This window comes from Papilio xuthus, unplaced genomic scaffold (assembly GCF_000836235.2).
Source record: "Papilio xuthus unplaced genomic scaffold, Pxut_1.1 DF826933.1, whole genome shotgun sequence".
Classification (NCBI taxonomy): Eukaryota; Metazoa; Arthropoda; class Insecta; order Lepidoptera; family Papilionidae; genus Papilio; species Papilio xuthus.
The window spans coordinates 6,354,740-6,380,317 of NW_013531716.1; the positions used below are offsets into that span (position 1 = coordinate 6,354,740).

Consider the following 25,578-nt stretch of genomic DNA (forward strand, 5'->3'; position numbering starts at 1 on the left):
TAACGGTTTGCAGAATTTGCCTTTTTGTAACCTTTCCGTGACCTGAATTACTTTATAAATTAATGGTAAATTTAGTTTCTAATATAATTGTAATTAATTAATCCTTCATTAAATGGCGAATGATTTTATTACTCACTATATTTAAGTAAAAATTCTAAATTGTAACGAACTAAAGATGTTGATTTACAAGAAAGCATCAAGAGATTCGAGTTAATTTTAATACCTTATAACTAACCTATTTATACACTTAATCGTATTAAAAATAAAAGCTGCATCTTTGGATTTGAATAACATTTTCTAAATCAACTACTACTGTGAATTACTGTCACAAAGTACTTAAGTAAGCGATATGTATTTCACTATTGAGGTAATATACTAATAATTGACCAACCTCACGAGGTTAATCGAGAGATAGAAGAAAAAAAAATGATGAACATTTAATCCTTATCATATACTGTATTAAATACACGTTATGGTCACATTTACAGACATGTCCCTCGACAAGCTATAACCATACAATTTAAAACTAACTTCGGAAGAGAATTTAAAGTGAAAATTTTTTGATTCATTTTCATAAGACACGATATTTTTTGTACTAGAGCAGAATTTTTGATAAATAAAAATCTAGCATTGAAAAAATAAATTTTAGTACGCCCGCTATCTTACGCAACTAATCTAAAGTTAACCTATTTTCTTAATTTAAGGTGGGTACAAAAGAATTGTCAATATTGAAACAGCTTAGGACAAATATTAAATCAGTTTGATTTTCTGATTTCTGACAAATATGTTCTGTTGAGGTAAAGAACCGAATGAATATTTAAGAAACTGTTATCGACGTAAAAGAAGAGAAATATAGAAAGAAGCTTTTATAATTACAGCAGCAAGTAATCGAATTTAATTGTTATCCTGAACATCAACAGTCATCTCTTACTAAAGTATTTTACACATCATTTCACACTCAAAAGTCGAATAAATATTGAATGGAATCAAAAGAAAAATTTTGGACGGACAGACAGACGCTAAGAAACTTGTTTAAAAAGAGCGGGTCTAGAAGAAATTTTACTAAAATGATTTTTGATTCCTTCCGAAGAATTTTAGTTGCAAAATTTTCGTAGTAAAATCCCTGCTGGTTTTAAAAAAGACATGAAGATACGAGAAGAAGGATTTAAAGAAATTATTGGGATTTTAGATTCATGTGAGATTGTTGTGCCAGTCTTCATGGGCCGTACAATTTGTTGCGCACCAGCGGGACTGCGCGGTTGGCGGGCAAGGTGCCCCGCCAGGTCGCTGCCTCCGGATGATACGCCTCGTCCGCAACGCAGATCCAACGCAACCGCCTTCACTGCGGCATGGACTCCATTCGCCCCAGTCTGATACACGGCAGTCTAGAAGTCCTGCAATTTGTCATTGGTTATAATCACATTCTATCAGTTAAATGAATGCTATTGAGAACAGTGTGTGTGTGTGTGTGTGAACAAGTGTGTTCCTTACTAGCTCTTTTTCGCTTCCTCCTCTCGGCAGGATCCGTGTTGTCAGCCCGCAGCTTGCGTCGCCGGCGCGCGCGGTATCGACGTGCTAGACTGCGCAGCGCGGACCGCTCGCTGGCCGTCGGGCCCGATGTTGGCAGTTCATTGGCTGAACGCGGTTCTTCAGTTGTGCTCGCTGTTGTATTCGTACTGTGTGAAAAATTAGATAACTGAGTCCAGCGTTCATTTAATTTATTGTTTTGGTTTACACGATTTTTTATACACCCAAAGGATGCGTATGGAATGTGAATTTTTGTTTAATTTTACTCGTTCAAAGATATATACATAGTTCAGTTTTTTGTCTGTTCAGTTAAAATTGACTTTGAGCTCTTATTTTTATATGGTACAAAAAGCAACCGGCTACCGGAATTTGCCAAAACAGCGAAGCTATCACTGCCCATAGACATGCACATAACGACATCTAAAATAATATGGAACTTTGACTTAAAAAGGATGTAACAAAGTTGTTGTAAGGGGTTTGAATTGTCTGTAACGTTAATATTACAATAAATTACTACACTTACAGGGAATAAAACGAATAAGCGCTGTCGACTGTCGTCATTGAGCCTTCAGAATATATCCTTGGCGCCTGTTCAGCTCTCTCCACTTCCTCGGCTATGGAGAGCGCCCTATTTCCGTCCAACACATCAATGTTGTTGTGGTTGTGTTTGTCTAATTGTAGAACATCGTATTTTCGGTCGTCATTCTCTCGGTGGAACACTTCTGAGAGTTCGTATTCTCGTAGCTGTTAAAGAATTTTAAATATAGCGTAGGAACAAAATTCTGACAACATATTTCAGTAAAAGTTTGTTAAATGATTTGTTACGTGCCACATTTTATTTGTGGATTAAATTCTATAATAAATTTTTAAAAGGAGAATTATTAAACACTATTATATGTTATTCAATGATTGTCCTTTTAATTAAAATGAAATTAAAAACAAATATAGAAATATTGACAGAAAAGAGTCATTCAAAATTAATTTCATAAATGTTATATGAAATAATGAAATATACAAAACAAACTTTACTTACTTTAATGAATTGAAAGGTAGCGATAGGGGGCAGTCTTCTCAGATGGGGGTAGAAGAAAGAGCCTGCGGGATGGGAGGGGTACTTTGATGTGATGCGGTAGGCGACCCCCTGCGGCGCGGTCGGCCAGTTGGGGGCGGTGAATGTGAAGCCATTGTCCGTGCCCGCGTCCACGGGGTCCACCTGAGTTAACAATGATCAAATTAAATAATATACGAAATAAACAGAAGTTAGAATTAATTTAAATTAATTTTTTATGCATCATGGATATAAATGTTTTTATCAATTCATTTATTGTCTAGCGTTGATGATACAAAAACAATCTTACTAATATTATGCGTATGTTTGGATGTTTTTGTGAAGGTATCTCCATGACTGCTCAACGGATTTTGATGATATTTGGTACAGATGTAGAACGTTGTTTTTTTTAAATTCCGCTGTCGGTGTCGCTGGCGACAGCTAGTATGTTAATAAAGTACTTACTTCAATAGTAATGCTATCAAGCCAGTTGCCGTCAACGCATAGATCAAAGCTGTCCACACCTATGAACCAGTCTGGAGACGGAATCATTTTTGTCATCACGGATACCTGATAAAAAAATAGAAAATTGATATGGAGAAACTGTAATACACCTAACTCTCAATACTATTTATGTTTGCCTAGTATCATTGCTGGTCAATCTTGGAGGTCTACCTCATATGGAAGATACATCGTTTTTTCAACGACTAATATTAATAAGGTGTAACTTATTCTTACAGACGATACTGTTGTATAGTACTATTTGAATCATTGTTATATTTTCAAATAACACAATGGAATATTATGTACGAATGAAATACATTCAGAATACGGTGGAGTTGGAAATTGTTTCGCCTATATAAACTTCCTTTGTGATTTAAACACAATGTTATATCCGACTAGAGAAGAATACCGGGTCTTATCTTCGTTTGCAGTTATACCACTCACACTTAAGACAACTTTGTCTCAAAACAAAGGCTTTGTAGCGTTCTCTCTATTTTGTACTTCACTGTCTTTCGTCGTTTATCTTAATAACACTTTTATATCTCTTATCAGTGAGAATAAACTAAATGGTCCCTTTTTATATCCAACTTTATGTTGATTATACTTGATAGAAAAGTTTATTACTAACTAGGGTTTAATTTTACCTTAAATATCAAGAAATTGCTGAGTTATTATAACTTTTTATATTATTAGCTGTAGACTAAACTTTATTGGATTGTGTTTTGTATAAAAGATAATATTTTTAGTTTTCTTAATAGAGATAAGAGAAGGTGCTGTCTCCTGAAACATAGTTTTATCTAGTCCAGGAGAGACAGACACAAAAATAGTGTAATTTTATTGTTCTATAATTTTTTATTTTAATTTAATTCATCTTTAGTGTACTATAACTATACTTTAAAGTTTTTGTTTAAATCTGTTCTTTATTGTGTTAGGAAGAAAATCCGAAAATGTGGCAGTGTATTGACCCAACACTATCCTTACTAAAATGTCGACATTTATGGACCCTCACAAGTCTTTCTGACACTGGACTTTGTACCGAAAGCACGTCATTCGCGCTTATTTATTCTAACTAAAAATTGCAATAAATATATTTAATTTAGTTACTGGTTAAACAAAAAAAAAACAATTGACTATCAGAAATAAACCCAAATAGTTTACAAGAACATAAACGGTTGCCCAGTGCAATACAGTACTGATTAAAATTAATTCTAACCGGCCATAAAGTAACTTTGATGGTAAACACGATAAATTTCGGCCCCTCTTATACAGACTCAATTAGAATTGGCTGCGTCGCTTTTTTATCCGTTCGAATGGCCTGACGGATAATTGTTTGCTCTGTGTGGCCATTAATTAATGTTGAAATAAATCTGTTCTGTTTAATACTAGTTTTATTGTTGCCTCGCAATCATTGTGAAATTATCAAAGCTTGGTGTCTGCCATTGAACGTGAATTCGCGGAATACTGTTATCGTTGTGTAGGATGTGCATTTAATTTATTTTATTTATGTTATCTGCATTTCATATAGTAACATTACATACATACATTGAAAGTTTAGAGTCATAAATATTGAAAATATTGTTATTATGTTTGCGAATTTAATTCAAGGGTTACTAAAGCAGGGCCTTAAAGAAGATTTCTCATACTAAATTATAAAATTATAGTGTACTACGGGTTGCTATAAGATTGATCTATCAACTCTTGTTGTCAAATTGTAATAAAATATGAAAATATTCAATAGTATATTTTAACTTTTTAACATCTCTCTCTGTCTCGATCTCTTGTGTCGGAGGCCAAGACCTACATTGAGTCGCTATGCCAGCGTAATAAGTAATATCAACATCCATAACCAAGAGAAATCAATGAAAATGATAGAATCAAATTTCTAATCTAGTCTAAGTTCTTATAATAATAGAATTGATGAATATTACTGTGACGTTACTTTTTTTTAATGAAACAAAAAGGTTAAAATCTTACCCTGGAATGATTTCCATCGACAAAGAACTCCGCCTCTGTGCGACCCGCACCTTGTGATATAGCGGGTGCAGTAAACACATCCATTGTACCAGAGCCCGAGCTGAGTCCTTCCGAGTGACCCGACTCCGCGAACTGTCGGACTGGCGGCGACACACGACGTCCCAAACGGAATAGTACGTACTGACGATTGTGTGATACACCTGTACAAGGAAATTAGGCATTAATACGATGGTCACTAAATAAGTCCCTTTGTGTAGATTTTTGTAACTAAAACAAGGGACTCTATTTTGAAATTAAAGGACCCTGAGCATAGTACTTTAAGTATGATACACGCACGTAAAAATTAATTAGAAATTGTTGTTACGATTGTTACTGAAGTAAGACCCTTATAAAATATTTCTATTACTAAATTTACAATAAGGGCCTTCTTTAGCGACCATCGAAGGACCCTAGTTAGTTGGAGTAATTACATAAAATCTTTTGAATAAAGTTATTGTTTTAACGAATTACTTTAGATCTATTCATCGATGATTACGATTGCGATTTAAATAGACCTCTTGGTTTGCTTTGTCATTGCACAAGAATGATTGTCGTATTTTTTATTTAGTCATTTAAACAAGTTTATGAAGTTAACAAAGTTTTGTATGTAAAGCTTTAAAATGTGGTTCTATAAAAAGATATGAAGATTTACTCTCAACACAAGTTCTAATGAAGTTATATTAAATCTCAGATGGACTGTGAAAGGCGCAAAAAAAGGGTAGCAAATTGCTTTGTAAACATAAGCCTTGAGAAATATTACAGAATTTGTTGCTCTTACAGATCTGCCCGTTGGCAAACTTTTTAATCTGAGAGTTCCAACAAATTTTATGTTCGTAACAGTCCCGGAGCTATTTGATTTTTTTTTATTAAAAATACCGTCGCGGGTCCTACCCAACGTTTTTATTTTGTTCGAAAACTTTTATAATAGAAAGTTAGGATAAAGAAACTTATTATTTTATTTTAATAAAATTTTAATATGGAAATATTTGTTATGATTAAATTTTACATCTAAAAATAACTTGAAAAAAGAAAATACGATTTTTTATCCCACACATTACTAGGATATTAGATATTCAACTTAGGCTAAGTTCATGGAGCCTTTCTTCCAATAAAATAACTTAACATTATTGTACAAAGAAAAAAGAGTAAAATACAATGTACATTTGTGATATGATAGGTTTGTTTCGCTCCGGCCCTCATTTGAAAAACATGTGTTCATCATTTTAACAGGTCCCAAGGCTGGCGAAGGGATCGCGTGGAAGCTCAAATGTTGTCGAAAAGGTTCGCGGTTGTTTCCTCTATCCCGTTGATTAACAGCCACGGTCGGCTCAGTGGGATTCGATCGATTTACTCAGTCTACGTCATGAGAAAATTTTGAATATACGAATTGGGAAATTGCTATTTTGGCGTTTACAGTTAGATATAAACATCTATATGTGTATGATTTTAATTATATACGTCCAAACTCAGTTTAAAGTAAGTTATTTGTAAGTCAAAATAAAGGTTAAAAATATCTAAATTGAAAAAAAGTATTACTACGATCTTATTATTATTATTTAACTTATAAAACTATGGCAAAATGAGACAGATAAGCCATTTTGGTTACGTTAAAATCTCATAAGATTTATAGCACACAATATAATGTGGCGGAGTGACTTGTTTTCCATTTATTTTCAAAATTAACACCGATTTCTTGAAATTCAAGATTAGTGTGACATTAATCTGTTGCCGCCCACTTTTGTTCCAAATAAATAGTGATTAAGAAAAGAATACGATTTTTAAAACAAAGTGATTATTTACAATGAAGAATACATCACGTTGAAATCCCTTAAAATGCAATAAATATTTTAAAGTAACACTCTTAATGGCAATTTGTATTGAATAATTTCATAAATAAACGTTTATATTCCGCACTGTGCATTTAAAATTGCTAAATTTCAAACACATCATCATCAATCTGTTATTATCTCTACGCAGTCGGCAATGTATGTACTACTCCATACATATCTATCAGCTGTCATATTTGAATTCAATCCCATTTTACGCATATCATCTTCCATACAATCCATATTTTCTTTGGTCTTCGATTTTAAACACATCATTCAAAAATTATATTGTTTACAGTGGGCCTAGCGTATATATTTGCGACAAGCGCTTTCTTGGCGGAATACACTTATCCTTCATCCACATTGGTCCCACCTGCGAAGTGCGCTGCTAATTACGAGCCGCCATAAAGTTTGAATATCATAATGCAATGCGTTGCCAATTGGCTATGTTACAAGAACAACGCGTTTTAGGCGCAGTATACTTACTATTTAATATCCCATAACATAATAATGTGCCTTTCAAAGTGACGTATGTTGTTGTCAATTTAAAAATATATATAATAAATGAAGAGTATCATTTGTTTTTCAAAAGTATGTATGATATTATGCATCCATGCATCAATATTGTTGTCTCTGTTTTATCAACAAGAATGAAAGAGATGACAATATGTAATCGTAATCCACATTAAACATATTCCCTTTCATGTATATCATATTAAGAAGAATGTTAGCTGTTAACAGTCGCACTTTAAACTAATGAGACTTGTTAGTCGACACGTATTCCCATTTCTTATTCCCTACAGCAGTAAAGAAATCTACGTAATGACGTCATCAATATACTTGTGGACGAAGTCTCTTTCCTTCGCAATACAAACTAAGTAATACATGTTTTTTGTTTTGTAATCTAGTCTTTTAATTCGTTCCGAATTGTTATATAATGAAAATGAACATCCAACGCCTAATGAAACTTTTCACATAAATTGTTTTTTTTTTTTTTAATTTTTATTTTAAGTAAAATTAATATTGGTTTATTGCATAACGCCATTCACACACGCACACGATAGTTCTAAAACGAAAGCGTAAGTACATAACTGAATTATTATTGTTTGCGTAACATCGTATGAGACTGGACGTAGACTGTACTATTTCTGTTTACACGAATCATTATACACATATTTACTCATAGCAACGGTAGTAGAATGAAAATAAAAGTCTCGGAAATGTAATTGAGCCAGTGCAAGAGATGTGTCAGGGGAGTTCGATGGATGAGTCACACGTCTTGGCTCAACTTCAATTCGCGAGGACCAGTTTCGGTTATAACAGATAATACTATGACTAATGTATTTTTGGATTAGAGCTTCATTTTTTTCTAGAATTGCATTTATTTAAAAAAAAACGTTCAAAGCGGCAAACTGCGATCTTATAATTACGACTTATTTATTATTAATTTGAAGTGAATATTAATCTTTCTTTTTAAGTACAATGAAATTGATATTATTCCGATTTATCGTATGCATAAGGATCAATACTAACTTCCATATTTTTTCAATAAGATACAGCAAATAATTTTATATTTATTTAACCACAGATAACCTTGAATTACATTAACCTTTTATTTTTTTATTTTATAAGGTTGCAAACGAGCGAGCGGCCAGCGGAAATCGCTGAAATAGCGAAGTGACCGTTGCCCATAGACATACGCAATTGCATATGCGTTGCCTACCTTTAATCGACGGAAGAGAGGATGCACAGAAAGAAAATATTTTCCCTTTCTACGCAACCTCTCATCCGGAAAGACCATTTCCACTTCCCCTCCTTTCCTTATAAGAAAAAGGGTGGGAAGGGAAAGAGGACTTAATTAGGCCACCGGGATGCACACTCATCAACGCGGAATTGTTTCCACTTGACGCCTGTCTTCTGTGTGGTCGTGGTATTTCACCGGGCGAGTCGGGACGATTCGTGCGAAGATGTTAAAGCGGGCTCTACCACTGTTACCACGTATTAGTAACTCTAGTTTTTGATGATAATAATAATGAAGACCATTTGTTTTTATACAAGTTTTCGACAGTGAAAACGCGCAGCCATATCTGACATGCGTGTTTGTGTAATAAATCTTAATTTCATCACGTAGCTGCCGGACTAAAAGGGATTCTGTAACTGATACCAATTCATACGGAAAATATATTATACATCGATAAAATATAACGCTACGAGTATTTTGGGCACATTTTACTGCCCATCAATATCATGTTTTTATAACTGTATTCAGCCATAATTTATTTCAAATGTAATTTTGTTATTAAAGTTGAGAAATTTTAACACTATTTTATGTCTTCTATTTAAACGGAAGCTAGGGATTTAAGCTAATATTTAGTATGCAGGAAGATGTTTGTCAAAACGATTTATGAAATGGTAGTAAATGGATCTTATAATATGGACAGAAAAAGATGTGAAGCTTTGGAGGAAGCCTTTGCTTTTATCTCGGAACTAATTTGGAATAATATAATGTAATAGTTGAACTAACATTTCATTTGGTAAGGCCTGATTCATACGTGCGCTTTTTAACGCCGCGTTAAAACTCGGTGCTAACGCTCCTCGAGCGACAAACTCTTGAAAAATCACTATTGTTCCGTTCGCCCGGTGCTCAAAATGCATTGCGCGATAAAAAAAAAACGTTGTGTTTTGAAAACGCTGTCTTATGGACAGATGCATGCAAATGCTTTTATACTATTTGAACGTTTTTTTAGCGCGCGTTAAAAAACCGCCCATGTGAATGTGGTCTAAAGTTCTTCAATAAATGATATTATTATAGAAACATATTCGTAGTTCAAACAATATGGAAATATCTTGTTCATGCATATGGATGTATCTTCTCATATACTCAGAGCATTAAAATGAATTAATTTGTTTACAATTCAAACTATCTTAAAACGACCATAAGAGCGTTTTCGTTCGTCATAAACATAAAGTTAAATAAAAAATACGACTTTTAGTAACAAATGGAGCCATTTCGGTTGGAAAAATATAAAGGCGTTTATTTCTTGGCAAAAGAACGGCGTAAATAAAATAATTTAACATTATCGTTTACGTACAAAGGGATGTCTTAAGAGATTAGGCATTGTTTTGTAAATTCGGCGAGTGGAACGGAGCCGGATTCGAGATACGCTCTCCACGTCAAAGGGAAAATTGTAAATTGAAGGCATTAAGGAATCTTGAAGAGGACAATTTTGGTGTTATACGATACATTTATGCGACTTTTGACGTAGTCGTTTTATAAAGTATTTTTGTGGCTACGTTCTTTTGTTTTGTTATGATATTACAAGTGGAGTAATAGAGACGAAATTAAAGAGTTGACAACACGACGTTCGTGTTTTCATATATTTTTTTAATCGAAACTGTGTAACATTTATGAATATAAAACATAATTCATAAAATATTTTCCACTAGCTTAGGATATTTTAGTGAATGGAAGTTGAAGAAAATGGTAGAAAGAGGCTACTCGAGCGTCATGGGTAACAAGCAGATAAATAGAATATAAACTCATGATCTTTGGATACATCTCTCAGTTCCAACATTTTTATGTCTGTATTTATTTTAAGCCACTCACCATAAATCCGCGACCACTGCGCCGGGGGTCTCCAATCCGGGTAGTGCTTTGGGAATTTCTCTCTCGTCCAGTAAGTGTGTAGGACCATGCGGTAGACTGTCATCTTGTCAGGGTTGCACCCGTCCTCCGCAGCCGCCGCAACCGCCAATAGCGGCAGCAACAACAATGTTTGTAACAACATGTTTGGTGTATTACTTGTCAAGCATTATATAAAATAGACGATCATTTCATTCGTTCTCGCTGTATCTGAAACAAAAAAGATATTTTTTTTATAATAAACTAGCTGCCGCCCGCGACTCCGTCCGCGAGGATATATAAAAAAACTTAATATTATAAGTGTAACCCACTCATCCATCCATTCATATCACATCCATCTAAACATTCGCATTTATAATATTAGTTAGTTAAATAAAAAACAGCTCTTCAAGGCATAAATTCAAAAAAATATATAAAAAAACGAATAAATAGTATCCTATATCCGTCTCCTAGCTCGACGCTACCTCCTCACCAATTTTCAGCCAAATCGGTAAAGCCGTACTCGAGTTATAAAAAGTGTAACACTACTTTCTTTTATATATATAGATAAGCTAACACTCGACCACGATCCTACCTGATGAAAGTGATGATATGGTCGGAAGATGGTACGCATTAATTTATTATAGTAAATGACTATTCAATCTATTCTTGAAGGCTCCCACGTCATACTTGGAGGGAAAGACAGACAGAATAGGGGTTATATCGTGCGCCAAGCAGTTATCATGTTTAAAGAAACTAAGAATGAGGTTTGGATGTTGCATAAGTAATAGTAATACCACTAAAGACTAAGCTAAATTCATATGATTTGGATCATGCATAACAGCATTTTACGCGCCAGGGACAACACGATTTTAAATTTTAAAAGATGGTCATAAATTAAAGTTTACGGTTTATGTTGGTACCAAAAATGTGAGATTTAAAATAATTTCCTCCAGCAATTAGTGTGATCAGGCTAGACAGGGTTAATTATAAAGTGTGCAGACGTTTATTTTTAAACATTCAACATTCTACTTTTTACCAGACATGTGCGTCAACAATCCGTCGCGTTAATTTAACCGACATCTCACCTCAAAGAGACTGAAATAGATGAGGTCATTGACTCCTCACGTGAAAGTCTAAAGATTGACTCCAATCCTCACCCATTCATAACTTTTAAACTGACGGAACACAAATATTTTTGTTTCGCAATTAAAGCGGAAAATTTTTATTGCTACCATAAATATAAATTAGCTCTTTAAAAGAATATCCACGTTATAAAAGAAAGTGCTAACAGTCGTCAGTTAACACGTTCAGGAATATCCGTAGGACTTGACTATTTTAAAAGCAATCTGTTATAATACAATCCTAAAAATTTCATTACAATTATATGATTTCCAATTCTGTATTCTTAGAGCATTAGATATTCCTTGTTAAAACTTATGCCGAAGGTTCTTTCACGTTTGATAGAAGTCCGCAAGTTCATTAATCATTTTCAACCAAAATATGTCCTTTGCAAGATTATCAAAGGCTACCAAGACTATCCTTGCCCAACACTTAAAGGGTTCTCGTAATCAAGACCTGATTTCTAGCACAAGATGTCTTCAGCCAGATAGCTCTTTTTTTATATTACAAGGTGGCAAACGAGCGAGCGGCCACCTGAAATCGCTGAAATAGCGAAGTGACCGTTGCCCATAGACATACGCAATTGCATATGCGTTGCCTACCTTTAATCGACGGAGGAGAGGATGCACAGAAAGAAAATATTTTCCCTTTCCATGTATCCTCTCATCCGGAAAGTCCACTTCCACTTCCCATCCTTTCCTTATATAAGAAAAAGGGTGGGAAGGGAAAGAGGACTAATTTTGGCCTCCGGGAGGCACACTCATGAGACGAAACGCGGAATTGCTTCCACTTCACGCCTGTCTTCTGTGTGGTCGTGGTATTTCACCGGGCGAGCCGGGCCGATTCGTGCGAAGATGTTAAAGCGGGCTCTACCACTGTTGCTCTAATTTTTCAGTATTAAAAACTACAGCTAGAATTTACTATGTCCTTTTTTTATGAGTCAAAACTACTAAAGTTGTTCTATCTTGTTCTTTCATATTCTTGTTGTTAATTTACACCAAAAGATCTATTTGTTGGGCCGTCTAGCAAACTTCTATCTAGATATTAGGTAACAGACTAATTTTACTCTCTCATTGTTCGTCTGAAGACGTACAAGGTTCGACTGATTGTTTAATTATACTTGACTATACGATATCTTTAATTAACATCAGTACAGTCCGTAACAAAACTAATGCGCTCGATGTAACTATTGTCAAACACTTTGCTATAAACGATCCGATAAACTTTATTACTACAGAACGGGACAATTTTCTCTAAACTGTTAACTGAAGTAACCCGTTAAACTTTTGTACGGCATAGTACGGCCGGGGGACTATACCGGCTGTATAGCCAATCGCCTCCCAATACACTTTACAACTGAACCATTCAATTACTTTAGGGATTTGCAGCGAGTGGCACGGCTCGTGACTAGAATCCTTAGGCTCGACCTCTCAAGGTTGAATGTTATCTTCAAATAAAGATAATAAAGCTGAATCGTCTAAAGCAGATTTAACACATTGTGAATGTCAAAGACGATTGTGGTTAATAGAATTGTGAGTATTTCGTGCGTTCAAATTTCTTTTTGAAATGTTAATATGATACGAAATAAAATTACTTTGGATACTCCATTTTGTACCAAAAAGAAAGTTATAATTTAAAAATTAGTAAATTTAAATCAAGATTTTTTCTGAATATTACAGCGAAATAAAATATTTCTGTTATATAAATTGAGAAGAGCAATGAACTTATTCTTGGCGTCAGAATAAAAATACAAATTAAATAGTACTAAATAATAACTCTAGTATTATTTGCGTCTTGTATCCACATCAAAACATTGCTATGCTACAGCAACTATGATTATTAATGTATTTAACATGCCCGCTTTAATAATATCCTGGACGGACGCCATACTATGACAGCCATAATAATTCCTCCCGACAACGAGAAGTTGTACGTTTTCAAAATTAATTTGATAAATTAAACTAATAGAAATTCTTCGTTTGATCTAAACGTAGATTCGGAAACAAAGTTTATTCTACTTTTGACTTTTTATACATTCTTTGCAGTTGAAAGTTCACTAGCCTATGTAAAGAATCTATATTTTTAGGGTTCGGTACCTCATAGGAAAAAAACGGAACCCTTATAGTCTTAAATCAATTTGTCGTTCGTATGTCTGTCAAGACCCTTTATTTTAATTATGCGAGTTTTAATTGCGATTTAATTTTTTAGATTTACTTCTTACTAATATTATAAATGCGAATGTTTAGATGGATGGATAAATGTTTGTTTGAATGTATCTCCAGAACGGCTGAATGGATCTCGATGAAATTTGGCTTACATATAGAGCATAGTTTGGACGTAGTCTACTAATTATGTTTCTTTTTTCAATTCCGCGCGGACGGAGTCGCTGTCGAAAGCTAGTATTTAGATAATAATTGAATATTTACGACGTTTCCAGCAACAATTGTCACCACTCTACATTTATGTAACAAAATGTTGAATATAAAACAAAATTAGGAATAACAATACATCGTTTAAATTGTTTGTTCTTAAATAAACCCCAGGATCATTATAACAATGACAAATTATTTTAAAGCATTCCAGTGTCGGCTGTAGTTTTTTCCATTTCATGTCAGCGAGGCATTATGGGATTAATTAGGGTCGCCTGAAAAGCTGAAACTTTGCTCTGTTTTATTACGATCCGCAAACAAAAGTATTCTGTTCAACAATTATTTGTTAAAAATTACTCATCCATAATTTAAATACGCAAAAGTTGTTACGTGGCTATTTTGATTGAAAAACATTGACAGCTTCATTGAGTTAATTAAATAAATACTACATCTTTATTTCTCCAAAGGTTTATCAAAGATAATAAGATAAATAAAGTAATTAATAAAAATCGAAAGACTAACTAAATAAACTAAACTAAATAACTAAATAAAATAGAATAACTAAGACTATCGTTAAATATTTTTTTCTGTTTAAATTCTTGTTCACAGTTTTCTTATTATGTTCGCATTATTATTATTTTTCTAGCGGAAGGAACACCGAGGTTATCAAATGACAGCCATGGACATCTGTAACACCAGAGGAACTGTGCGTTGTCGGCCTTTAAGGAAATAGTATGCTCGCTTCTTGAATCCAAGCCCGAGCCGAGGCTCCTGAAGGAGCCTTCTAGTCTTGTTACTCATAAACGAGGTTCAGACTAAGCGTCATCTGCGCCCGGTCACGGTGCCGGTGAAGGTGTGATGAAAAAAAATGCTTATTGAAGAACCCAATTATTAACAATATTCGATCGATAGTTACGTTGTCCTCAATAACAATCGGTTCGTTTCTATATTTGTGTACAATAAAGAAATTATTGATTGATTGTACGCTCACCCACCTACAGCTAGCTCGTTAATTGGGCGAGTCCCCGAAGCAATTTATGTCAGCCTTGTTCTAGGAAGGCATACTGCGTCAATATAAATACACTGCTGCTAAGTATAGCTTAGTATTTAGTGTTTTATTATCCATATTTACCATATAGACTTTCTCGGTTACATTGTCCAGTTATATTTTAAATTGATATTTTATTATCAGGCTAGCGGTCACCCGTGATTTCGTCAGCACAGAAAAAAGCCTATATATCAAAATCGGTCCAGTCCTTCCAGAGATTATCCGGAACAAACGCGGTCTTGCCGACGGACATGTGCAGACAGACAAAAGAAAAATTTGGTATGTAGGAACATAAAATTTGGTATTACATACAGACACTCTAATTTTATTAATATGGATATTTCTTACAGATTTGTAGACTTTTCCTCTGTCATGTTTACCCATATAGTTTTTCTAATGTACCTATTGGTACATTGACGTTAGTTTTGTTGTTTGATTTTAATGCTTTTAATAAGCCTTTAAATTCACAGTAAAAATAGAAAGATATGGAAAAAGCTGTCTATCTTGTTATAAAACAAATTAGTTCTTTTAATTTTTTAATTTGTGATACTTGCATATAAAAGTCGATCACATACGTTTGATAAATGAAGAAATAAATGTAAAAAGAGGAATACATTTTCACAATAACAATAAATGTAAACATTGTATAGACATTTCAAGATCCCAACGGTCACAAGCCAATGGCTTATGTAAAGACGAGTTACCATTATATTGGGTCGTATTCAAAACATTTCATTTCTAAAGAATAAATATAACAAAAGGTTTGTCCTTTCAAAATAACGAAAATCTCCGAGAGACAAAAATCTTAGACGTATAAGTATATGCCTTTAGGTCGGATATTTGACGATTTTATTTCACATTTATGTACAAGGATAACATCATTATATGAATTCAATGACATAGATCGCCTTTTGTATACAAATTGACAAAAGAAGACTAAAATATGTTTTGTGATCATTTGTTATATAATATGAGCCTAGCTATCGCCTACGACTCCGTCCTCGTGAAATTAAAAATAACTATTGGTCGCAGCGTAATGTTATTTAGCCTTCCTCTAAATGGACTATCCAACAAAAAAAGAATTTTTCAAATCAGTCCAGTAGTTCCTGAGATTAGCGTGTTTAAACAAACAAAAAACTCTTCCGCTTTATAATATTAGTATACATATATACATACATACGTATAATATAGTATATGACATATCATCATCAGCTCACTATACGTCACCATTAGTGGTGACGTATAGTGAGCTGATATAGCCTTAGGGCTCGGAGCCTACCCAAGTCAGATTGACTAGGCCAAAGTCACCACGCTGGTCAACTTATACTAAAGGAAATTTTGTTGGTCAATTAAATGAAAACTGTGCATCTTATGCATCTGTTCAAAATAAAAACTGATACATTAACAAGGTATTGTATGTAAGATAGCGAAGTATGTGATTTTCAATCAATATTACGTCTAAAGGTAATTGAAATTCGACATATAGAAGCCATTACACACCCATAATGTGAGGAAGAAAATCTGACACTGTGCCGGTGTACTCGCGGAACAGTAGCCTTACTAAAATGACAACGTTTATGTCCCCACGCTAATCATTTTGACACTGGACTTTGTAACGAAAGCACGTCATTAGCGCCAAATGATTCTCACTTATAATGTCTGAAAATAAAGATATAAAATAGGAATCGTATTAACAAATTATGCTAAGTACACCAAAAATAGTCTTCTAATACTCTCATTAATGTGTACGTTTATTCCAGCTATATGTTTCCTTTGTTTGAAAGCGCAAACTTTTTCACGCTGTAAAAAAGTTCAAAGCCAAAAATATCGCGTCGGCGTGGCTTTAAATTTTAACGATAATCTATTCCCACCTTTACCGCAATCCCCGGGCCGGCTATAAAACACGGGGCCGTCGCCGTCGCCCGCCGGTCCCTTGTAAACAACTCGGCGACTCGTTCCGATCCCTCCCTGTCTTTTGTTTTTCGTCATTCTCTCCCGCAGGAGCTATAATTCGATTAGCTTATTGTTTCGCGATATCATCATCGGCTATTGACGTATTTGTAATTAATTTTCTACTTTTAAATCCATTTTTCAATTTTGTTTTAAACCAGGATTTTTTGTTACAATATAGATCGCGTGCATCACGACGCATGATCAATGAAAAATATTGTTTCTTATAGTGTAAAATCTCCTGTTTTTTTTTTAAACTCTGCCTTCAGCGAACTGCGCTTTCATATCGATAATGTGGTAATATCATTAAACACTTTTCTAATTGGGTTAGAATGCCATACTCTTATAAATCATCAAAATGTTTTTTTATAAATTTCTTTAAGTAAATAAAGAATACTAGATCTAAATTGCAAAAAGTGTTCATTTATTTCCCCTAACTACTTCCAATGATAAACTCAAATTAACCTTAATAAAAAAGTCTTTATTTGGCCGGTGATCTCGTTAAAATACTAAAAGTGGGATATAGTTTGTGGAAAGGAGATCAAGTGATTGAATAAAATTCTTGGACGTCTGCCACACTCGCGCCGCGAGCGATGAACCACTGATTATGCTTTTGGGTGCACTTTATTTGGCCATCGCTTCGATGAGGTAATCCGTTGACAAGGCTAATGCGACCGCTACATTGAGGTAAGAATTAAGTGGAAACAATCTTTAAAATATCTTTTAAATTACCAGCTAACGTTTATTCATAAAAGATTTTTGAAAAGGGGAGTATATTGGTACACAGCAAATAAGGTTAAGGTTGATTGATGGAATGATTTATTTCCTATAGTCAACACCTTACTAATATTAGATATGCAAATGATTGGAACAAGAATGTCTGCATGCATAGCCTGGAAGAACACATAGCCTATGTAAGTAACAAGTGTAACTTTAATAAGTAGCCTATGTGTTTTTTTTTATTTCCGTGCGAACGAATTCGCGGGTGACAACTAGTTATTATATAATTCAATGTATAATTAAAACAAAAATGTTCTTATTAACTCCAAGTCCGTGGTCTCTGCCTACTCCTCTTCAACTTCACTCCACTCTAATTTAACAACGAGAAGGTGGCTTTAAGAATGTTTTACTTTGGTATTTTTCCCCTAACTTTTCTAGAACTTCATTCGATCATGCTTTTCAGAACTAAAAACATCTCTGATTCGAATAATTAAAATTACATAACATCACACATCTTTAATTTAAAGCAACGAAGCGTAAATTAGTTCTGCACAATAATTTTTTTCCTTCGCCACGGTTAAACCTGTCAATACAGTTTTCATCAAAAAGTTCACGCATCGATAATTTGATGTTATCATCAAAGCAAAGTAAACATTAAAGCCCGCTTGATATTCCGGTACGCGCAGAAATAGACGTGAAATAGGTCAATGCACGTCGACGGTCGAATGGCGCTTCGTAATATATTTGGCAGATGACAGTCATTCCCCGTTAACAATGTACCTACAGTTATAACAACGGATATTGGTTTTGGGCATAGAGATTCCAATAAATCAGCTATAGAGTGGACATTGCCGTAGAGTTCGACTGGATGACACTTATATTGATACATATTGCAGTCTCTATTTTGTCAAAGAGAATGAAAAGGGTGACAATATTTATCAAACAAGTGTAAACTCCTTATAACGTCCCTCGATGTAACGTCGCACTCCTTAAAGCGTCGTAGCTGCTTTACTTAGTTTGGTTTACCTTGTTACAATTATAATCTATCTATTAGTCAACATAAGTTCTTAAAGAATATAAAAATAATACGTTTCACTTCACTCCATATAACGTCCACTCTTTATAACATCGCAAAATGCTTGTCCCTTGAACTGAATATAGAGTATACAATTTACTTTAACTGTAGTCTTCGCAAACAAATGAATTTACATGCTGTGTTAATCTTAAGAAGTAGAAGTCAAAGATTACGATTTGGGTCGTGGTTTTCCTTCTATTGATACAAAATCACACGTCAACTTATTAATGTTTACAGATTTATTGACTGAACATCAATTGTTACGTTTATTGGACTGTTATTATTCAGCCTGTCATCTAAAGGTAGTATAATTATTATTGTTTAGATAAATCTATGTAACAGTAATAATATGAGTAATTTAAATATTATAGAAACGAAATTGAAACTAAAAAAATGAGTTATTTTTAATATAAGTTGAATAAAAAACATTGCCCATTTTTTTAAGGTATTGATTCATGTTTAACACGACTTACGCGCTCAATCAACTATTATTCCGGTGAAAGTGTACATCAAAATACACAGAAGCCAATGCCGATAAAAAATTGACAAAAAACTGTGAAAAACTATGGCTTCTAGATAGGAGGCTGTACGCAACAATATAGTTTTCGATTTATTGACCGACGTATTGTGTGATTTTTTTTTTATTTGGATTTCAACGTGATAAGATAATAACATTTTTAAACGATTTAAAAAAGGAAGCGGTTCTCAATTCGTCTGATATTTTGTCGTCTGTATTACGTCGTCACTTGTTTTTTTGTACATGCGATTTGGCTGTGGAAACCCAAGGGTACATGCGGTCCGATGATACAGACTGGAGCAGTGAGAATTTTTATAGCAAACAAAATTGAGTCTTATAAAATTAAAACAAGTTTTAAATTTACTTTGCGCGTCTTTCATGAAGAACAAGCGTAAAAGATAAAAATTGTGATAAAAATTTGCACCGCTTTTCATCCCGGTCTGTATGAACGGACCCTTGTTTGTTAATGTAACTGAAGATACATATTTTTGAGTGTAATTAAATAAAATTAATAAACAAAATCGATTGTTTCAAACCTATGTATAACAATTAATTATCAAAATAAACGATTTTGTATTAGATTCGCATAGTCATTTCGCAATGACTTTGTGAAAACTCCCCAAGTCGTGGTTAATCGGGCAGAGGACGGGATAGACAAAAATGGAGCCGGAAAAAAATTATTCTTATAAGTCGTAGGCGGGGAGGATGTAAATCAACGGAGCGCACCATCACCCTCGTTTCCGATTCACCTAACATTATTTACAGCGTTTGAGTCCGACCCTGGGTTACTAGTACCCACAATAAGGTTACGATATATTTATTTATACAATAGTAATTACTGTAAAAAAAGTAAAATACGTGATAATGAATATAATCGCTTGAGTAGATAAAGTTTTAACTATCTGTATCCAATTTCTAGGATATAAAATCAAATGATGAGATAAAATAGTTAATCGCGAACTGTAAAATGAGCAGTTTTCTGAAGTCTAGAAAGTCTAGAAGTTTTTTTTTTAAATAGAAATAAAAATATCAGCAGATTTTTGTAATTTACTAATATTTCTTGTACCATTCCAACTAAGCTCTATGCTTCTCCTAGGACATGGTTTGCGACAATAGGAGAATTGTGGGATCCTCGAACCCCCGACCATGTGATCGGAAATCCGTACCTTTAACCATTAGGCTATTGACGCTTAGTTACTCCGAAATAAATTGTAATTAAAAACTACACTCTATAATAATTTTAGTAACACTAAACGATAAAGCAATAACGACTCAATGTTAAAAATAATTAATGTTAAAAATAAAACGTAAACTTTCATAGCATCGTAAGCGTCGAATTTCTAAATTGATATCTGTGAGTGCTTCATTCATCGCAAGTTTTACAGCCGAGGCCACTTTCAATTTTCAACGGGAAGCGCTTTATAGCTTCTCTCGGTCGTGACGGATATAAAACTTGCGAAACTGCTACTCGTTTTTATCTAGAGTTAAGCCTATAAGATACCAATGCGGGCTTTCAATTCTATAGCAAAGTTATTGTGCTGTTGCGCTAATCAGATCATTCTAAATGTGATCCCATTATACAGAAAACTACGTCACGGGATTTGAAAAAAAAAAACATAATTAGTGGCCTATGTGTTCTGTCTGGAGACTGAGTTTATACGTATGCCAAATTTCATCAGAGATCCGTTAAGCTGTTCTGGAGACACCTTTAAACAAATATCCATCCATTTGGACATTCGCTTTTATAATATTAGTAAGATTAAGGCATTTTTATGCTTATTATTTTACTAATTGCGCATCTCATAAATTACGAAATAATTCCTTTTTTTCACATAACGTAATAATATTATAGTTGTCGCCCGCGCCTCCATTTGCACGAAATGAAAAAAATATTTAACTAGCTTGTGTATTCTTTCAGACTATGTTCTAAATTTATGTCAAATTTCATTCGAAATCTGTTGAGCCATACTGGAGATGCATTGAAACACACTTCCACCAATCTAAACATTTGCGTTTATAATATTAGTAAGATTGTTAGTATGGTAAAACACATTTAATTCACAATTTTCGGAAAATATCTGAAAAAAAAAAAAATATCATACTGGCTGTCATGTGTGACTTTAACGTTTCTATTATTTTTTCTTAATTAAATTATTTAAACTTTCGTGAGACATTATACTAAACTGATATAAAAACGGCTAAACACTCATGTATATTCGTCTACTTTCGTTCGACTACTTTCCAGAATAATACCAGAAATTCCGAAATAATACCAGTACCACTCATCCTGATAAAGGGCCCCCGATGGGCTTGAAACTAGTCGGTGCCTTCACCGGAGGAATATACGTGAGTGTTTAGCCGTTTTTATATCAGTTTAGTATTTTTTTTCAATTTAGACTTTTAATCTAAATGTAATTAAGAATCCATATTTGGGTCTACCACTATTCTAATTACGTCTTACGAGTAAGCATAAGTCAGTTTATTGTTTATTTATAGACATATCGATCTAGTAGTCACGTAACCGAGAATATAATTGTGGAAAATAGATGACCTAGTTAACAGTAATAGTTCGCAACAGAGCTCAAGAGATACCAACAAGATCTTTAATATTATTCTACATGATTTATTCAACTATAAATTACTTTTAGGATATTCATTTATAACTTTAGCAACATCAGATTAATTTTTGTGTGTAGTTTTTTCGATGTGTAGTGTGAAATTTGACTGCCAAAACAAACTCAAAAACTTATATTTGTCCTGCTTATTCATCATCACTATCTTCTTGTCCCACTTGCATTGGCGCACCAGGTTTCCGTCTTTCAAGTCACTCCTTTGCCGTCATCATATTGTCACCCCCTTCTGAATGATGTCACGTTTCAGACAATCCATCCATCTCTTTCTAGGTCTGCCTCTCCACACACTTAACGTTATCTTTGCCACATGCGGTTCTTTTCTCTTCCTATCATGCTCTTACCACGCTTTCAGATCTCAACCTTTCTACTACTGTTGCTACTTTTAGACTTCGTCAGTTTGTCCGGCTTATTCTCAAAGAAAAAAAAAATAAAAGGCATATATTTTGCGGTAATGAAAATTTAGTGTTACATTCGCTAATATTGTTTACGAGTCATTGTTTAACTTCTTACGAATGCTAATAGAACGTTACAAAAGTTCTTTTTCCTTAATTATATGTAAAATAAAGTTGCTGTTTCGTAGAATAGTAAAAAGTCATACAGGGCATTTACCTAATGGTAAGTGATACCACCTAAACAATGGCAGCACTTAGAACGACGTTATACGATATTACACGACTGTGTCAGGGCGCGGCTTGTGTATATGTTTAGAAATGTTAGTAAAAGAACTGATGGACACATTTAAACCAAAGCAAAACCCTGCAAAAATATTCGCCCGTGCTTACCTCGTTCGGTACATGAATGATAGTTAAATGGTTGTTTTGACTTACTAAAAATAGTCGTTGGATGTGGTCATTTAATTAGGAAAGAAACTCTCTGTGGCTTGTATTGGACCAAAAAACGTTGAATTAAAGAAGTTTATTATATTAAAATAGCTAAAGTCCCAAATCTAGTATACACTTTTAATGTGAAAACTCTTCACAAATTTTTAATTCGATAGTCAATTAATTATTGAAGTTCAATCCCAACAGTGCATCAAAATTTAAATTCAAATAGCAGTCGTGGACTCGTCGTGAATTTAAAATCGAGGCTCGTGAATATATATCTACTCTTATATTCTAAATTAGAAACTAAACGAAGAATATGTCAAAAAAAATCGCAAGTATGGTCTGCAAAAGAATTTGATCACTGCAAAGTTTTACAAAAAGCATTAAAATAAACTTAAACCATATTTGAAAAGAAATTTAAAAATATATAATACTTTCCTTTTTACATGTGAAATTGCCTCTTAAACTCATAAAGCTTATAGAAGGGGTTCGAAAATCCTATCCATTCAAGAAAATCATCCTTTTCCAATGATTTTGACTTCCGAAAAAACGTTTTATCAATCGATTCGTACCGCTTAAAGTATCTTTTGAATATAATTCCTTGTAAATAGGCATTTGACCTTTCGAAAGGGTTTTAACGTGTGATTTAGATCATATAATCTTTTTTACGTAAACGTGGACGTACAAATATTAAGCAGAATTATGTTGACTATATTAATAATATAAAAATAAAGTTTACGAAAACGGCTTATCTTGTATCTTTTGCGGTAAAACATGTTTAATTATCTTGTGAATAAGTAGAACTACAATCTTCTATTACAGAACATTATCAATGGTAACTCACAGCAAAGTTATAGTAAAATAAAAAAAAATACAAATTTAAATAGCTATTCGATGTACAAAATATAAAAATGTTTAGGGCTGAATTGTAGACTTAGAATTTTGTATTATAGTATAGATTATAATTAGTTTATCAAATGTACACACACGATTTAACCAATTTCACATTATGTTGATATCGGTAAAATATCTTTATGTATATAATATATAATTGTTCTGTGAGTGTGTATGTCACTGAAGTTCTCTCAAACGACTGGACCGATTTTGATGAAATTTTTTGTGTGTGTTCAAGGGGATCTGGGAATCGTTTAGATTCACAATTTTGTCCGCTGGACAATGTTTTTTAAATTAATTTTTAATTTATTAGTAGTTGTTGATTTTGGTATGTTTTATAATACATTGGATCCGACAGACGGCGTTACCATCGCAGTGTCAAATTTTAAATAATATTCGAATTAAAGACGTGTAGACAGGACAACGTCTGTCGGGTCCGCTAGTCTGTTTACAAATTTGTAATAACTTAAATTTAATAGTCAAACACCCTTGCTACAATCAACAGCTGTTATTTATAAAATTTTAAACTTGTAATTAGATACATTCAAATTCACTTAATCTATTCAACTATATAACAAGACGTCTTAAGTTTTTATCTATCATTTCCTTCTAAAAAAAAATATTTAACTTTATTAAAATGGTGCGAAATTTGCTAACCGTACTGATCAAAGTTTAAATTATAATAAGAAAAAAATTTAATGTTGAAAAAAAAAACCTTTAAAGATTTTAATGTTTTTAAAATTGAAAACACAAATAGATTTTTTTAAAATCCATGTCTTAAATATTTTTTTTCAATAAATCAAATAATATTTACTGTAAAATTCAACTCAAAATTGTAAATAATAAATTCTACTTCCGGACCCAATTATCGTTTTCTCTACCTGTACTGATAATTTTCAGGCAAATATCTACCTGTAATCGGTGTAATGTTACACTTACCAAAGCGACAGCATCCCGTAACATCGCCACCCTTTCACAGTCCTACAAATATTTCATTCGAGTCACTACACAGTTACGAAAGAGATCGTTAAAGGTTCCTATTCATCAATTTTTCATTAAGATACCGGTTGAAAAAAACACTCCCGGGCCGCACGTTTTCATGAATATGAGGAGCGATGCACGCGTCCTATCACCGCGAGCTCGCGGAATAAACTAGGGTATAAGGAGGTCCCGAACCGAACACAGCCGGACAGAGATGTGTATTTGCATGAGCGAGACAAAAGAAGGTGCATGGAGGTGCGCAGGAAAGAATTAGATGTTTATTGTTGGCCATGTAATAGGATAACACGCGTTGTGCGTGAGAGCTTTTTCGTGGCCGTGCGGTAGTTGTAAATATTGTGTTTCATATTCGATTATGTTTGCACAAACAGAGCGCTTCGTATTGAGTACAGGTTCGTAATAATATACGTGTACCCCAATAGCCGAGAGATTGAATAGCTTGCTTCATGAAGCAGTCCCCAGATCGATTACCAACATGTTATACATTTCTCCTGAAAAAAGAATACTGTTTGAAAAATGTAATAATAGCTCTTCATTCTCTTGATAAGAAAATTTTACCAGATGTTCAGCAAGAATAAACATCGTGACCAATGTCGATTAAAATCATTGTATTCAATCCATCAAAATGCTTCACAATATTGTTACTCGCAATTTATTTTGTCGGAACAATATTTTTTAAATTTTATCGAACAACAGTCGCCTGGAGTCAATTAAAACGGTGATGAAAACGGGACGCGGAGTCATCTAACAGTTCAGCAGTTGTATAATGGCCAGTAAATTAACTCAGGCCGAAAATCCTCGAAGCGGAATGCATAAAATAAATAGACGAGACGTCCGAGCGTTTGTTCCCGTCTAATTGGACACCGAATTCGTTGTTTGATGATCGA

The 25,578-nt window shown here is 33.7% G+C and overlaps 1 protein-coding gene across 1 annotated transcript; it reads right to left on the minus strand.

Moving 5' to 3' along the window:
* Positions 1-840: 840 nt before the first annotated feature.
* Positions 841-24,854, minus strand: mspo (M-spondin). Its single transcript, XM_013318179.1, has 8 exons — positions 24,632-24,854; positions 10,526-10,771; positions 5,054-5,253; positions 3,041-3,145; positions 2,561-2,740; positions 2,051-2,271; positions 1,492-1,676; positions 841-1,394 (listed from the first exon to the last, which is right to left on the minus strand). The coding sequence occupies exons 2-8, from the start codon at positions 10,704-10,706 to the stop codon at positions 1,192-1,194; spliced, it is 1,275 nt and encodes a 424-aa protein (XP_013173633.1). The 5' UTR covers positions 10,707-10,771; positions 24,632-24,854; the 3' UTR covers positions 841-1,191.
* Positions 24,855-25,578: the final 724 nt, after the last annotated feature.

Bases quoted from the DNA above. Each gene is read 5' to 3' on its own strand.
- mspo (XM_013318179.1), bottom strand. From the start codon at position 10,706: ATGTTGTTACAAACATTGTTGTTGCTGCCGCTATTGGCGGTTGCGGCG. The intron at 5,254-10,525 runs GTGAGTGGCTTA...TTCCTTGTACAG, and splicing joins GCAGTGGTCGCGGATTTATG to GTGTATCACACAATCGTCAG. The intron at 3,146-5,053 runs GTAAGATTTTAA...TTTTTTTATCAG, and splicing joins TCGATGGAAATCATTCCAGG to GTATCCGTGATGACAAAAAT.